Genomic DNA, 16,993 nt, shown 5'->3' on the forward strand with positions numbered 1-16,993 from the left:
TCCAAAAATATACTTTTGTGGTACCTCACTTCGCTTTTTCCCATCACGTACCACTCTCATTTACTGTAATACTTACCTTGTGACTCAAGGTCAAACTGTCAATTAAAAACCACTTACCCAGTAACTACGTACATCAACACTTTATGCCTAGGCCTTAGTTATGCAAAGCTTATTGTCATACAGACTTGTGACCTGTAGGCCCTTGTGTTACAGCCTTATGACTTCTGAATGACTCTTACCTCTATGCCTGTACTGTGTAGCACTGGAAACTAAGTAACTTTGTATTGCATGAGAATGAGGAAGTGAGTGGCTAGACATTGTAGTGTGCATTTTAATGCACATCACACATACTCAAGGCTGTGTGTATATAAAGTAGTTATTCAGTCCCTTAGATTCTTACATAATTCTTTGAATCTGCTACATAATTGTTTCCCCAAATCGAAATGTTCATCATGCAGTACAAAACCTTTGATTACCCGTGTGACGGGGTTGGATCACAGAAACCCCCTTGGGAACTGCCACCCGATTTGCCGAGACTACCTCTGAGCCTGTTTTCCCTACCAGTTTGGGACTCCAGAACCCTGCCTTGTTTGAGCCAGACACGCTAGCCTTCTACAAACACAGACCCAGGTCTGAAACATGTCCCACAAAAGTTGCAGGTTTAACTGAAAACAGCTTAAGAAGTGTTCCTGTCTCCAACACTCAGATGCCCAGCTCCCAATGGGGTCCAAACCCCAAATAAATCTGTTTTACCCTGTATAAAGCTTAAACAGGGTAAACTCATAAATTGTTGGCCCTCTATAACACTAATAGAGATTCACAGCTGTTTGCGTGTCCTCCCCCCGGTATTAATACATACTTTGGGTTAATTAATAAGTAAAAAGTGATTTTATTAAATACAAAAAGTAGGATTTAAGTGGTTCCAGGTAATAACAGACAGAACAAAGTGAATTACCAAGCAAAGTAAAATAAAACATGCAAGTCTAAGCCTAGTATAGTAAGAAAACTGAATACAGATAAAATCTCACCCTCAGATGTTTCAATAAGTTTCTTTCACACGCCTTCTTTCTTGGACGCCTTCCTAGTCTGGGCACAATCCTTTCCCCTGGTACAGCTCTTGTTCCAGCTCAAGTGGTAGCTAGGGGATTTCTCATGATTGCTGCCCCCTTTGTTCTGTTCCACCCCCTTATATATCTTTTGTGTAAGGCAGGAATCCTTTGTCCCTCTCTGGGTTCCCACCCCTCCTTCTAAATGGAAAAGCACCTGGTTAAAGATGGAGTCCAGTTCAGGTGACATGATCACATGTCACTGTAAGACTTCAAGCCCTCATTCCTCCCAGCCTGACTCACAGGAAAGCCTGCCTGCAAACAGAGCCATCCACAGTCAATTGTCCTAGTTGATGGGAGCCATCAAGATTCCAAACCACCATTAATGGCCCACACTTTGCATAATTACAATAGGCCCTCAGAGTTATATTTCTAGTTTCAGATACAATAATGATACATACATACAAATAGGATGACCACACTCAGTAGATTATAAGTTTTGTAATGATACCTTACAAGAGACCTTTTGCATGAAGCATATTCCAGTTACAGTATATTCACCCTCATTAGCATATTTTCATAAAATCATACAGAGTGCAATATCACAACCTGAAAATGTGGGGGCAGCATAGAATTGAAATTAATGTCCAATAACACATGATACTGTGCTGGTTGGGGCTGAGTAGAGATTGGAAAAGAACTGGTGTTCGGGTAGGGAGGCTTGCACCGAGGGACCACTCGAGGGACCTTTTAAATAATTTGGGTCAAATGAGCTACATAAAATATAGGGCCTGGCATATATACTGCATAATTTAGGATGGAGCAATACATTGGGAGAAGTCTTGCTGCAGCTTCTTTTCCAGACTGCATTTGTTCTTATACACTGTGAAGTAGGGAAGTACTACTGTCCCCATTTTACAAACTGGGAACTGAGGCACAGACAGGCTAAGTGACTTGCAGAAGGTTGCACAGGAAGCTTGTGGATCTCCCCAGTCCTCATGCCCTAACTACTTGGACCATTCTTCCCCTCTGACTATCTGGACAGAGTGAATATATCTCAATCTGGGCCTTCCATTTCAGAACTGAGATGATGTGGATGGCTGACAAAAATTCTGTAACTATTTTTATGTGATTTCTTTTGATATAGGTAAAATCTCAGACTGAGATGAGGAAAACTCCGGTGTCCGAAGCCAGGAAAACACCAGTAACTCAGACTCCAAGCCAGGCAAGCAACTCCCAGTTCATCCCCATTCATCACCCAGGAGCCTTCCCTCCTCTTCCCAGTCGGCCAGGTAAATCAGCTGATTCTCATCTGAAGCAGCACTTACTACTAACTGCATAGAAATTCATGTGATGAAAGATATATTGAAGCATCCCTCAAGGCAGCAACAGTTTTAGTAAAATTATCATTTCAGGTTATGGACCTGACTTAAGCATAATAACCAGAGGTTGTAGTTGAACTGAAAAGTAAGATAAATAGGGTTCCTTATATTTTGGAATTACATTCCATGCCATGATGTCTGTATGGTTTACATGCAAATATAGCACATCACTTAGGTTTTGCTGTTGAAGGACAAGCGTCTAACTTTATAACATGAAACTGCTGTAGTCTGCTCTTGTATTTACTTATAATATGACAAACTGAATAAAACAGGATTTTAAGCAAAGATGCTTCACTTAGGAGTGAAGTATTCAAAAGATGAGCCTGGGTTCATAACTTTGTTAGACACTAACAATTATGGACTCAATAAAAGCACTGGATTTATGGCTCATTACAACAATCTATAACCCAGTAACCCTCCTTTGTCCTGAGACTGCAGAAGTATTAACTGCCCACTTCATCTTGAATAGTCACTTACAACATGTTAACTCCTTACGCTAAACAAGCTGTTCCACCTTATATGTAGCCGTGACACCTTGAGTGTCTTTCCCAGACCTGGAGAAGAACTCTGTGTAAGCTCGAAAGCTTGTCTCTTTCACCAATAGAAGTTGGTCCAATAAAAGATATTACCTCACCCATCTTGTCTCGGTATACAATACTCTCATAACTGCATAGCTGATCTTTTATATTTTATCTGCTTTACAGCCAAGTTTCCGCTGAAGAAGGTGTGGTGTTAATATTTGTGTTAAGCTATATTGTCTAAATATGTTTAATGATTTGCTGCTGCCGTTTCTCAGGGTTTTGATTTATCCACATAAACAGAGGGATCTTGCAGCTTTAAGTGCCACTATCATGTTTACTTTCTCCATGCTGCTTGCCCATGGAGCACTTGCAGAGCCCACCTTCCCCAAGTGGTGCTGCAGCTATTCCAAGTAGCAATTGACCAAAAGTGGGGATGGAGAAAGAGGACCATCAGTTCTTACACTAAACTCAACTGAAAATCTGGGTTGGGAGGAGCAGCTTCAGTCCCTTGTCTTCCTCCCCAAACTGCAACAATATGAACTGCAAGAAAAGAAGAGTTAGGCCATGTCTACATGCACAGCGGTGCAGATGCACCGATGCAACTGTGCGGCTGCAGCATGCGTGGTGAAGACACTATGCTGACAGGAGAGAGCTCTCCTGGTAGCGTAATAAAATCACCTCTGAAAGTGGCAGAAGCTATGTCAGTGGGAGAAGCTCTCCTGCCGACATAGCGCTGTGCACATGAGCACTTATGCCAGCATAATTTGTCACTCGGGGGTGGTTTGTTCACCCCCTTGAGCGACATAAATTATGCTGGCATAAGTTGTAGACATAGCCTTAGTCTTGCTGAAAGGAGGACTTAGTTCTGTACCCACTTTACTCTTTGGATAAATTAAGTCAGGGACTGGAGACTACCTGGGCGTGGGGTGCATCTTGATAGGTTGCCAGTCCTCCCTCCAGCATTGCAGTGATTCAGTATCAGACAGAATGTGGGATGGAGGAGTGCCCTGAGAGTAGTAGATTGAAAATCTCAGGATGGTGAAGGCAAGAAAGTTGGAGAAAAAGTAGAAACAAATAGGTTAATTTTAGTGTGGAGAAATTTCAGGGCGTCTCTCCAGTTGACCATAACCAGTAACTAAAAGGATAGCTAAAAAAAATTCAGAAATAGAACTTCCCTCTAAAATATCAAACCCCTTCCCCTGATTTTTGAGTGTGTGAGAATATCATTTGGGGGAAATACAAAGTCTCACAAATGTGGAATTACAGCTCATATTTACAGTCTTCATGACTGAAACACGGAAAATAGAAAACCATGATGCGTATCCTGCATTGCTTAAGACGTGTGGCTTCCTAATGGTTAAAGGTGTGTTTTTATGTTTTCTAGGGTTCCCACCTCCAGCATACGTTATACCTCCTCCTGTGGCTTTCTCCATGAGCTCAGGTTACACCTTCCCAGGTGGTGTTTCTGTTCCAGGAACCTTTCTTCAGCCTACAGCTCACTCCTCTGCAGGAAACCAGGTGCAAGGTGGGAAACAGTCCCACATTCCTTACAGCCAGCAGCGGCCCTCTGGACCAGGGCCAATGAACCAGGGACCTCAACAGACAGCACCACCTTCCCAGCAAGCCCTTACATCCTTACCAGCTCAGGCAACAGCACAGTCTGCAAGCCAATTACAGGTCCAAGCTCTGGCCCAGCAACAACAGTCCCCTACAAAAGCTGTGCAGGCCCTAAGGAAGAGCCCACCACACCACTCTGGATTCCAGCAGGTAAACTTAAAACATAAGAACTATAAAATTCTTCAAGCATCCATGAAAGGGAAGGGATGCAGTGGCCAATATTTTTAAAAATAGGAGCACAGGTCCCATTGACGTCAATAGGACTTGTGCCCAGAAGTCACTTAGATCCTTTTGAAAATCCTGCCTTTAGGCGCTTAAATATGGATTTAGGACTATGGACTTTAAGCTCCTATTTTTGAAAATTTTGGCCAGTATAGTATGGCCAAAGTGTGCAGGAGGGTATGGCTTGGTGCTGTGGACTATTGACTCTATAATTAAAGCTAGCTATTGAGGTCTGAAATGTTTCGTATGGCAGACAATGTATTCTGTATTCTCTCTTCTGCATATGTGTACAGATGGCTAAAAGGTGATCTTTTTGACTAGATGTTTCTGCTTTAGGCTTTTCCAGACAGCCCGGTGGTTTCCTGCCTAACTAAGGAGGCTGGCCCTGGATCTTTCCCCATAACTAATCCCTCCTATCCTTTTTAGTTAAATGCATCACAACATTGGTTCCTTGCCATCCATTAGTTATACACTCAGCACTTGAGAAATCTCCTTTTGAACATTGCTCTGTCTGAAATCTGTAGCTGAGAGAGACTCCACCCCCACCCAAGGCACCTCAATTGGAGGTCTGAGTCAGCACCTCGGTTGGAGGTCTGTGAAGTCTGCAAATTGAAATGAGGATGACATTTCCCAGGTGTTACCTCAGAGCTTGAGTAGGGAGTGTGAAGTGAGTGCTCACTGAAATTCTGAACTTTGGTGAATAAGAACTGAGAGAAACACGCTCTGGGATTTATAAAAGGAGAATCTGTAATCTACCAGCGGGCATGGCCACCAGGAATGAACGTCTGAATAGAACAGATAGTCGTTCAGTTAACCTTTATGGTAATATTCCATTGTTTATGCCTCATGGTGAAAGTGTGCATCTCTTTTAGTATCCGCAGGCAGACTCATCAAAGCATCTCTGGAATCCTCCTCACGTCCAAGGCCCATTGGGAAAGATCATGCCTGTAAAGCAGCCCTATTATCTTCAGGCCCAGGACCCCCTAAAACTGTTTGAACAGTCATTACAGCCTCCTGTGATGCAGCAGCAGCCTCTGGAGAAAAAAATGAAGCCTTTCCCCATGGAGCCATATAACCACAACCCCTCAGAAGTCAAGATGCCAGAATTTTACTGGGACTCCTCCTATGGCATGGCTGATAATAGGGTAGTGATGGCACAGCAGGCTAACATGGATCGCAGGGGGAAACGACCACAAGGAGTCTTCCGCCCAGAGCAGGACACTGTGCCCAGGATGGCTTTTGAGGTAAACATACTATTTTGTTAAGTGGTGAAGATCAGCCGCAAGACTCTGATGTCCCTAAATGTGAAACTCCAATTTTTGGCCATATCCTCTAGCAAGAAATGCCTAAATGTGGACCTGTTTCTGGCCCACCCCCCAACAGGGATAATACCATATTGTACTGCCTTCTGGAAAGTGGTTCACTTGAGATTCCAGCCACCAGTACTGGATTTGCCACTCAGTTGGTCTAATTATATGGGAGCATATTCTTGGGGAAACTGTTGGTTCAGGGTACTGTAAGTTGCACTCAGTGTAGAAGTGACATTAACCTCTGCACTAAAGCAAGAATTTGCTGCTTGATGGAAAATGGAGAATTCATGCCACATTCTGATTTTGGTGACAGGCTCCCCTCCCTCCTGCAAGAGACCCTGTTAGTGATAGACCAGGTTGAGAGAGATCCTATTGTCTAGGAGCAAAGAACAAAAAACCTTTTCAAACAATTGAAATTTAATTACTGCCTTCTAAACAAGCTGCTAACCTGCACTTGATATCTTCGGTGCATTGACTCACCAACACATCCAACCTAGGCTGGAAATTAAAAAATAGCCTTCTGCTTCAGTTTCCTTTTAAACTCCACCAAACAGAAATGCGTGACCTGTTTGCCTGGTCCATTGCTTTGCCAGACTCATCCTTTGCTTCTGCTCATCCAGTTGTGCCTCATATTGCTGTTACAAATATTGTGGTTAATTTCTGTTCTGTTAGTTCTCCAGAAGAGAAGTCTGGGGTGCAAATGCTTTTTGGTATTGCTTACAAGGAAATTGAGGCAGAAACCTGGTTTCCTTTTTTAACCTGGGGTCAGGTGTACTTGGGTGAGTACTGAGGATTAAGAGGTCAGTTCAGTTCCTTGAAGGAGAAGAGCTAGACAGTGACCAGGAAACTGCCTCATGCCCTAATGTCAGGTTGTGTTTTTAGATGGAACAATGCCAGTGTCCTGATCTCACCCCCATCCATGGATCTCATCCATGCTGCAACTTTTGATTTGGCTGCTTGAAGCATGAGCAGAGACTATGCCACACAACCCACCTGTGGCTGATTTAATGATTACACACACAATGTGAGATGGCTAATTCTGTCCCCTCCCTCTTTCCCAGGTAGGGAAACCTCCTTTTGCCCAATGGTGCCTTCACTTGTGGACCATAAGAGTAAAGGGCCATTAGAGGTGGAAATGTTTTTCTCATGAAAACTAAACTTAATGATACAAAAATAACCAAAACAGAAATGTAATTTGCTTATAACTTAAAAACAAAAACAGATTGGCTATAGAAAAAAAAGGTGATTTTTCTTATCAGAAAACCAAACTTCAGATCCGGGTTTTCCTTGCCTTACAAAATGTGGAATGAATCCATTAGTCTGTAGGTCACTAATATAACAGGGAGGACATTCTCTAAATTAGTTACCAGTCTCTGACTGAAAACTTCAACTTAATGTAAAACTGCATCATTCTGCTGAATACGCATAAGGACAAGATATTAGTTTTGTTATCAGTTCAGCATTCTCTTTCCATCCCCTCTTCCTTGTTTCTCTCCTTATGTTGCGCTGTCCTTTATGGTCTTGTGCTGCTTTTGCATGCTGCCTTTTTAACTGCTTTATAATATTCCTCTCTTCTGGACACTATTATGTCTTGCCTTATTTGTGGTTATTACGGCTTCTCTTCTCTTTCTGTGGCTTCCCTTCTTGCTCCTATTCTTGCTTTTTTCTTTTCCCCTCCTCTGCTGCATCTGACTGTGCTCCTTTCTGTCACTAGGACCCCAAGAGCTCCCCTCTGCTTCCTCCGGACCTGTTAAAGAGTCTGGCTGCCTTGGAGGAGGAGGAAGAGCTGATTTTCTCTAATCCTCCTGATCTTTACCCAGCTCTGCTGGGGCCTCTCGCCTCTCTTCCTGGACGAAGCCTCTTTGTATGTATTTGACTTAATTCTGCTGCTTCTCACTCTAATTCTGGCATCTCTTTTCTGTGAACTTGTAAGATGTGTGAAATTTTGTTTTCCCTTGTTGAGTTAGTCTCTGCCTGAGAGTTTAAACAAGCTGATGGCTCATTAGCTCAGGATAATTGAGGAGGAGATTTATAAAGAATAGAATAGCTATTGATCCAGTTCCTGGACTCTTGGTTTGTTCAGAATTCAAAATAATTGCTTTGGTTAAAAGTGTTAAGTCCACAGGCAAAACATTGATGCAGCATCTATAAAACTATGCTTTCCACAGTGGAATAGGCTTGGTTACTCACAAGGTTCTATTTTATCCATATGTAAAATCATTGTTTTCATCCCTTCTATATGTTACATCATATGAAAAAACTAATCCTTTAAAAATGCAAAAGGATCACAGAAGGAAGAAAATACTTTTTAGAAAAGAATTGGAAGTATGTGGATAAAGAATATAAGGTTAACTTTCAGTCTTGTAGATTACAATAAGGTTTGGCAATGTGGGAAATCTTGAATGTTATGTTTTAATAGCATACTAGAGCCTTCTTAATTGACATTGACCGCGGGAACCATTGAAAACTGCTGAAGGTTGTGAATTAGTAACAGAATATCAATTAAAAAGCATTATTTCATATTTTATTATGGCAATTGTAATTTAAAGTTACAATTGACTAGTTAAATGCCCTGTAGAATATCTTGTAACAATAATGAACTCTTAGTAATACTTAGATTTTTAAAATGAAGAGGCACTTCTGAATGCATTGGGAGCCTCTAATTCATACATAACACAATAAATCAAAGAAACAAAGTCTTCACACAGTTCTGAACAACCAGCAACACAAATATAAAACAAATTCCCCCCTTCTTAAAGCTTTTATTCCCCCCGAATTCAAACTAATCTTTGCTAAGAAGTGGAAGGAGGCCAGTTTAGTTCATGTGCCAGTTAAGTGGTGTGGAATTGCCAAGTTTGGTATTTGAATTCTAAAACATTTTCAAAGTATCAAGTTGTCACCCGGGCAAAACCCAATAAGCTAGCATCTGCTTACTATAAAAACTGACAGGGGAATTCCTGGTCAGCTGACAGGATCAAACACAAAGATGTTCCTGATACAAAGGCCTAAATTCTAGGGAAGGACTACAGTGCAGGCTGTAGTGTAATCCAGAGGATTTTATTTTAAATATAACAAAAAATATAATGGACAACCATACTGAGATGTTATGAACTTAACAAGGTATTGAGTGATGCACCAATTTTAATTTTAACTTTATCACACACAATTCATTTGTGACTTACACAGTCATCCTGAACTCCGTGGCACTGGCTGCTCACCGGCACATAAATGTTTATATTATGTGGATAGATCCAACTTCCTGAAAATTGATTCACATTCATTCTCCATTCCAAACAGGCACATCATGCCAAAACACCTCGTGCTGGTTTGAGGTGCATTATTGCTAACTCCTCAACGCTAGCAGTTACATAGAGCAGAAGGGAGAAAAACTAGTGGGGACTCAGTTGAGGGATGTAAAGTTAAAAATGACAAGAGATTCCCTGCTGTCTGTGGAGGGTGACTGCTGGCATTGTACTGACTCTCCTTGTTTCTAGCTGCTAAACTGCTTTATAATAAACTTAAATACATAGAGCAGTAGTCTCCAACCTTTTTATGCCCAAGATCACTTTTTGAATTTAAGGGCAACCCAGGATCTGCCTCGCCCCACTCACTCCATCCCCCCTCTCTCCATTGCTTGCTCTCCCCCACTCTCACTCACTTTCACGGGGTTGGGGTTCGGGTGGGGTGCAGGCTCTGGGCTGCAGCCGAGGGGTTCTCTGTGGGAGGGGGCTCCGGGCTGAGCGTGGGGCAGAGGGTTGGGGTGCAGGAGGGGTGTAAGCTCTGGGAGGGAGTTTGGATGCAGGAGAGGGTCTGGGGTGCAGGAGTGGGTACAGGGCGCAGGGCTGGGGCAGGGGTGCAGGAAGGGATATGGGGGCTGGCTCCAGGAGGCTGCAGGTTGGGAGGTGGAAGAGAAATGCTGGTCCAGCATAGCTGGGCCTGCTGTACTCATGCTACTCCTGGTCTTAATGCTGCAGAGCCATTCATAACTTGCCCATTGAAGGGAGCGGCACTTACCTTGGGCAGCCCCAGCCCCACGCTGCTTCCGGACGCGGCCAGCGCAGTCCCGGCGGGGGAGGCGGGGCAGGGCGGGGGGGTCTCTGCGCACTGCCCCTCTCTGCAGGCACCGCCCCCACAGCTCCCATTGGCCAGAGTTCCTCTGAAGTATCAGTTACTGACAAAGGCCAAAAGCAAGACACCAGACTTGATAAACCAGTGGCCTAATCCAGCATGATAAATCATAAAATGAGTTTGGTTGAGATTTCACCTCAAACTTGGTGTAGTTGCTGGTGCTGCAGCATTAAGTGGATTTCAGTTAATGTGATGGGTTTGTGACACTCTTCTGCATGTATCAATATTTGCTTCATCCCAATGTTGGAAAATAACTTGTAAAATATTTTTGATAAACAACTTGCTTTAAAGTATTCTGGTGATTAAACAACTTGTCCTTAATGTGGCATAATGTGCTTTCTGTCTTTCACAAATACAATAAAGATCTAATGACATCTTTCCCTTTTGATCTCTGAAGAAGTCCCTATTAGAAAAACCATCGGAGTTGATGTCTCAGTCATCTTCTTTCCTGTCCCTCACTGGCTTCTCCCTAAACCAGGTATGTAAACACCAAGAACTCTTAGCCCTTCAGTATTGGAAACTTCCATTCAGCTCTGGTCATATTATAGAATCAGGGTTGTTACACTAGTTCCAAAAATGTACACAAGCTGGAAAAGAATTCCCAGCTGTAATTTTATTCCTTACAGGTAGATGTTTTTTGGGGTTTTCCATTCTAACCTACTAGACACACTGTCTGGTCCCCTGGTCTCATTTGTTTGTTCCTTCTTTGTCTCCTCTTAGGGCCTGATTCTGCAGGCCAACAGTCAAAACTCCCGTTGACTTCACTGGGAGTCTTGCCTATGTAGGGCCCCAGGCTTGACCCTTAGTGTGTATATCTTCCCTTCTTTTCATTGTCTGTTGCTTGCATGTTTCCCACTAAGGACTGTGAGCACGGTCCACTGACCTAGTTAGGATTTTGTGGTACACCTGGGGAGATGATTCAGGAAGTGATAGGAGTTTATATAAGTAAAATGATTATAAAGGAGATGGGGTAAGGGGGAATAAACATGGAGTTCATGAAGTGTTTTAACCCACACCACAAGTTCTTTCTACAGCCTTAATGTTTCAAATAAATCTGTTACTCAGATTAAACTCTATTTAATATTGCAGGAAAGATATCCAAACAGCAGCATGTTCAATGAGGTATATGGGAAAAACCTGAATACCAGCACAAAAGCAGAGGTCACTCCCTCAATGGCCCATCAGGAGACATCACTATATTCGCTCTTTGAAGGGACGCCCTGGTCTCCATCCCTTCCAGCAAGCTCAGGTAATAATCTTGATATGGCTTATTTCCTGCACAGTAGTTCAGAAGGCTGCACAGACGCTATTTCTGTACCTATTATGATATATATTGTATTCTCTGTTAAATGTGACCTGCAAATGAAACATTTCTATTTGCTTCTTTATAGTATATAAAGAAGGCCTGAAAGTCTTTTTCAAAGTCTCTTACTTGCTTGCTGTCTTTGTTGTCTTTTGTATCCTGTTTTTTGATGGAAGACTATAAATGCCAGAGAATTACAGGGTTCTGACATTAAAAGAGATGGTAAAACCTGAGCAACTGAGTGGGGCAAGAAATTGTAGTCCATTTTTCAAGCTATTTTATTAATACTTATTTAACTAATTCCTGACCAACATTTGGGAGAAAAGCTCTAATGATTCAGACACACCCGCTGCTTCCGTTCTAGTCCTCCAAGAAGTCCTTCAGACAAATCAGGGAAGACTAGATTTCATGGTCCTGATGTTTCAAAAATAAAGGAAATAGGATGGAGTGCTACTTTAATACATCACAAAGATGCAGAAAAATGCACTCACACATTTTTCCTTTACAGGTCACCTTTTAAAGACCATAATATAGTAATACAGTTAGAGTAGAAAGGAGAGGTAAATCAAGAGGGATAGGCAAGGGAGAGAAAAAAATTATTTCAGAAGATGGCAAGCTGAAGCCAGGAGATGGGAACGCTCTTCCAAATGGCAGCAGCTGCAGAAGAGGTTAGTTTGTGCAATAGAACAGAGGTGGTGGGTGCTAGATGAGATGTGAGGGTAGAAGTTTTTCTCAGTCTAAAAAGATGCAATTGCAGAGTGGTCTCTTCCAGTAGGACTTATGGCAAGATCCTCCATTCTGCATTCTATCACCTCGCCTCATCATTTAAGTGGCCTCCTGCTACCCTATGTTATAGGGCTCTCATCTATCCTTAGGTAACATTATCTCCTCTACCAGGTAGATCTGCTAATATTCCACACTTCCTCAACACCTCTTGCTTGGTATTCAGTACAAGTCTGAATTCCTTTCAGACTATTGCAGATTTCTGTATAAGTCAGACTTTCTGAATTGGATGATTTATCACTTAATGCCAGACTCTTTGCAAAATGATCGAGACAGTGGAGAAAGAAAATCATTTTTGTATAAAACAATGGCTTTGGTCAAACTACAAAATAGGCACATTTCAGATTGTGAACAGGGGCTCAACACTGAAAACTGCACCCAGAACGTATTTGAAATAAATTTGGAGAAATCTCTGCGCAAAGATCTTGCTAGGAGATTTCCAGTGTTCTCAAGTAAGCACACAAATGTTTTGTTCAGTTGGCAATTAAACTAAAATTATTCTACTACTGTGGTGTGGCATATTCACATTACAGTTGGCAGATTTCCAAATCCTGAAGTTAATATAATAGGGAATAAACTGACCCTGGCTCAGAGAAAAGCCTTGTGACTGCAGATATTGCAGCAGAGTTTAACATTCTCAGATGTGCAGAAAACCCTTACCAATTTTTTGACATTTCTTTTACTCTGTCTTGATTTATATTGTTCAACAGATCATTCAACACCAGCCAGCCAGTCTCCTCATTCCTCCAACCCAAGCAGTTTGCCAAGCTCCCCTCCAACTCATAACCACAATTCTGTTCCATTCTCCAACTTTGGACCTATTGGAACGCCAGACAACAGGGACAGGAGGATTGCAGACCGTTGGAAAACAGATAAACCAGGTGAGTGCTAGGTTCCAGTCCTGGGGCAAATACTCCCCAAGTTAGTCTGATGCTTTGCAATGCCTTTTTGTGACATACACTTTTAACTAGTCTCTGTTTGCTTTAGCAATGGGAGGATTTGGGCTGGACTATCTCCCAGCAACATCCTCCTCCTCGGAGAGCAGCTGGCACCAGACCAGCACTCCCAGCGGCACCTGGGCAGCCCATGGCCCTGCTATGGAGGATTCCTCCGCTGTGCTCATGGAGAGCCTGAAGGTATATTGAACTTGAAGAGGAGAAAATAGGTTTTAGTTTAGTTGTGTAATTCCCCTGTTTCCTAAATATATTTATGGCATGGGGAGATCTGGGTGATGAGACTTAATGCAGGATATGCTCCAAGCACCAGACTGTTAATGTTGTGCTTGTCTACACCTGAAACGGTACAGCAACACAGCTGCAGCACTGCAGCTACACTACCATAGCGCTCCAGTATAGACACTACCTACGCCGACGGGGGGGTTCTCCTATTGGCATAGGTAATCCACCTCCCCGAGAGACAGCAGCTAGGCTGATGGAGGAATTCTTCCATAGACCTAGTACTGTCTAAACGGGGGGTTAGATCGGCTTAACTCTGTTGTTCAGAGGGTGTGGATTTTTCACACCCTTGAGCAATGTAGCTGGGTCCACTTAACTTTTTAGTGTAGACCAGGCCTTAGTACTATGAGCTGAAGGTTTCCTGCTGCAAAACCCACTAATGCAGACAACGTGTTAGGCATGTCCAGTGCTGGAAGACGTCACTGTAGGTGTCAGTTCACTCACACTATAGAAATCTCTCCCCTCACTTTAAAATGTCATATAGACCAGGAATAGACTGGCTGAACTAGAAGAAACCCAAACGTTATGTCTGATTTACCATATCTGTGTCTATTTAAAAAAAAATTATTCTGCATTTCCATTGCTTATTAGTCTGGGATGAGTTTTAAGGCAATGGGAATTTCTGTTCACGTTGACTTGTTTTACGGGCATACAGGAAGAAAGGAGGAGTGTTAAGAGGAAGGGTCCTTTTAGTAACGAATCTGTGATCCTGCCACTTACAAAAGCATCCATTCCAGTGAAGAGCATGGTATAAATACTCAGGAGAAAATGGGAGACTTGTCAGTCTGGGAAATGTGTAAGAGAAGGGGCCCCTCAATCAGGTACTAATGCTGACCCTTGCTTTTTTATTTCTTTAGTCCATCTGGTCCAGTTCCATGATGCATCCTGGACCATCAGCCCTGGAGCAACTGTTAATGCAGCAGAAGCAGAAGCAGCAACGTGGACAAGGCCCCATGAATCCACCACACTGAGAATGAGGTGGCAATTCTTGCAAAGGAAGGCTCCATAAACCATGGCATGTTGGGTCTGCAGGACTCGCCCACACAGTCCTGTGCAGGTGGCAGCCCTCTCTTCTGTTCCTTGCTGTCAGGAGGGCGTAAGTGCTCCACCAACCCACTGAGTGTGCACGAAATGTCTGCAGTGCAACAAAAAACATCAGGAACTCTCCCATCCCCCCGGCCCTCTGGAGGGAGAGAGGAACTGCTGTTTGTCTCACTCAGTAACCTGATATCACCGCCTCTCACCTTCTCCATCGTGCATGTCCCCAGCCACATGGGAAGTAAAAGCTGAGAATGAAGGGCAGATGGGAGAAGCCAATGAGAACTTCTCAATCCTTTTCCTCTCTTTGGGGAGATAAAATAGGAATCCATTAATGATTGCTTTGCTGACTGAGAATGTAGTTGAAATTATTCCTAAACATCTTTATTATTATTACTATCTCAGTAGTAAGATCACACTGAATTCTTCCATACACAATGTGCTTTGTAGTCAGTGTGTAGCAATGAAAGCCCCAGTCGCTGCTCCGGTCAGAGGTGGGTGGTGACAGGGTGGGGATCTATCTCCTGGGCTAGTGAAGGAGTTTCATGAAGGAGAGTCTGGCACTTGACACCACTTCATCTTTCACTCAAAGGCTCTGGCCAGCCCTTGTGTGGGTTAGAGACTCCAGCGTAAAATGCCCTTTCTGTAGGTGTTCAAGCTACAATTGGGGACGCAGTGGGCATTGCAGTGCAAGCAAGTAACTGCTACGGGGTTTTAAATTAATGTTTCTGATTCCTATACATTTTACTATAGCATAGTGACCAGCCTCACAAAGGGCAGACTAGTCTGTGTGTTCACAGCCTGACTCCTTTTAGTAGGTAGGTAGGTAGAAGCTTTCAGTGGTTTTTTGTTTTGTTTTTTTCTTTCTACCCCCACCCTCCCCTCGTTGCTGGATGCTCGTAGTTTTATTCCCGATGTCAACATCTCACAAACAAGTAATGGGTCCAGCACGATGGGGTAAAGAAGACAGTCAGCTGGACAGTATGGTGTGTACACAGCCCCATAGGTATACATCAACTCCAGACTCGCACGCAGCTGAGCCCCAAACCTCCAGTTCCAGAGTCAAATTCCAGGCATCACAGACGCGTGTAACCCACACACAGAAGAAAACATAGCGCCGTTCACTTCTGAAAAGGCGCAGAAAGGGAAATACAGCATTTGATTTGCTATTTATTAGGGGAAAAGGAAGACTGGAAATCTCATAGAAAAAAGGACAGCATTTCTGTTCGTTTCCCAGGGAAGTTATGGAAACAAGCTAAATGTCCATTTGCGATGCTAGCCAGAGGGGCATTTTGTATGTGATGATTCAGAATCGCTGAGCTGAGAAACAGCTGCAGAGCAAAGCACATGCAGGAGCCTCAGTGACACTGGAGTCTGGGCAGCCCCAATTAATACAAAAAGGGAAGATTCGAGCTTAGTGCCCTTCATAGGGTGTGACTGGCTCCCCTTTGCCCCCTGCACTAGCAACATTACTGTTCTCTGTTGCAATTCTAAGAGAGATTTTCTTTGAAAGCTCTAAAGAGTGAAGCTCCCATCCTAGTGGTGGTGAATACAAACCGAAACCTTCCGTGCTTCTCTTCAGCCCTCCCAGTTTGTGTATTTTGAGCTGTGCACCCAGGCAGCTGCAACATTCCAGTGCTTGAACTGTCACTGACTCTTGCACCCTAGACAAGCTAACCAGATTCACCATCTCACGCCCAGCAGTGCCAGAGTCCCAGCCACAGAGTCCCATTTCTGCATGAGAATCTGGTGTTTGGAATGTTTTCTGAATCTTGGGCCGGGATTCCCCATCCCACCCTCCGGTGTCGGAGTTACGTAGGGCTCGGGGATTCCCAACAGAAACTGGTTTGTGTCGTAAGCTTTTTTGTGTTTTTCGTCTGTCTGTGCAAGACCTGCAGCTGCTGAAATCAGCTTTGCCTTTAATTAAACCATGTTCTCTCCATCCAGGTGTGAGTAGCATTTATTTCCTGTTTAACTGAATGGAAGTTATTTAGATTCTCTTTTTGTTCATACTAAGGAATATAATATTCATGTGGGATTGAAAGATTAAGTGAGCCAGAGAGATTCTGATTGGACTCAGGATGGGTGAGCCAAAAGGCAAACATAGCACAGGGGCTATGAACATTGAACTGAAAATTATGTATAGGGAGTTCCTGGCAAAGCTTTCACTTGGAAGGCTGATTATGTCAGACTGCCAGAGCCCAGAGAATGAGTTAAACTTTAATCCTGAGGGCTGATGGAAATATTTAGGGCTGGGGTTCCCAAACTGTGGTATGTGCATCACTGGCGATACGTGAGGCTGTAACAGAGTGGGCTGTTCCTTTTTAAGGGTTCCCAGCTGACCCCTGTTCAAGGAGATGGCCCCTTTAAGGAAACAGGAATCCAAGGGAGCCACAGACTAAGTTGCG

General features: G+C 43.3%; 1 protein-coding gene across 3 annotated transcripts in view; it reads left to right on the forward strand.

Annotated features, from left to right (window-relative positions):
- LOC112113455 (protein SMG7) overlaps positions 1–15,554 on the forward strand; it is a 103,476-nt gene extending 87,922 nt beyond the window's left edge. For 2 of the 3 annotated variants that reach the window (XM_024209743.3, XM_024209744.2), the window contains exons 15-23: positions 2,194–2,338; positions 4,334–4,716; positions 5,661–6,032; positions 7,813–7,962; positions 10,624–10,704; positions 11,316–11,475; positions 13,023–13,193; positions 13,300–13,448; positions 14,405–15,554. In XM_024209743.3, coding sequence (XP_024065511.1) covers positions 2,194–2,338; positions 4,334–4,716; positions 5,661–6,032; positions 7,813–7,962; positions 10,624–10,704; positions 11,316–11,475; positions 13,023–13,193; positions 13,300–13,448; positions 14,405–14,518 — 1,725 coding nt within the window. In that variant the 3' untranslated portion in view covers positions 14,519–15,554. The remainder of the gene's footprint in view (positions 1–2,193; positions 2,339–4,333; positions 4,717–5,660; positions 6,033–7,812; positions 7,963–10,623; positions 10,705–11,315; positions 11,476–13,022; positions 13,194–13,299; positions 13,449–14,404) is intronic. The other variant, XM_024209745.3, reaches the window with a different exon arrangement.
- The last annotated feature ends 1,439 nt before the right edge of the window (positions 15,555–16,993 follow it).

This window comes from Terrapene carolina, unplaced genomic scaffold, assembly GCF_002925995.2.
Source record: "Terrapene carolina triunguis isolate 2854851 unplaced genomic scaffold, T_m_triunguis-2.0 Scaffold211, whole genome shotgun sequence".
In the NCBI taxonomy this organism is placed as follows: domain Eukaryota; kingdom Metazoa; phylum Chordata; order Testudines; family Emydidae; genus Terrapene; species Terrapene triunguis.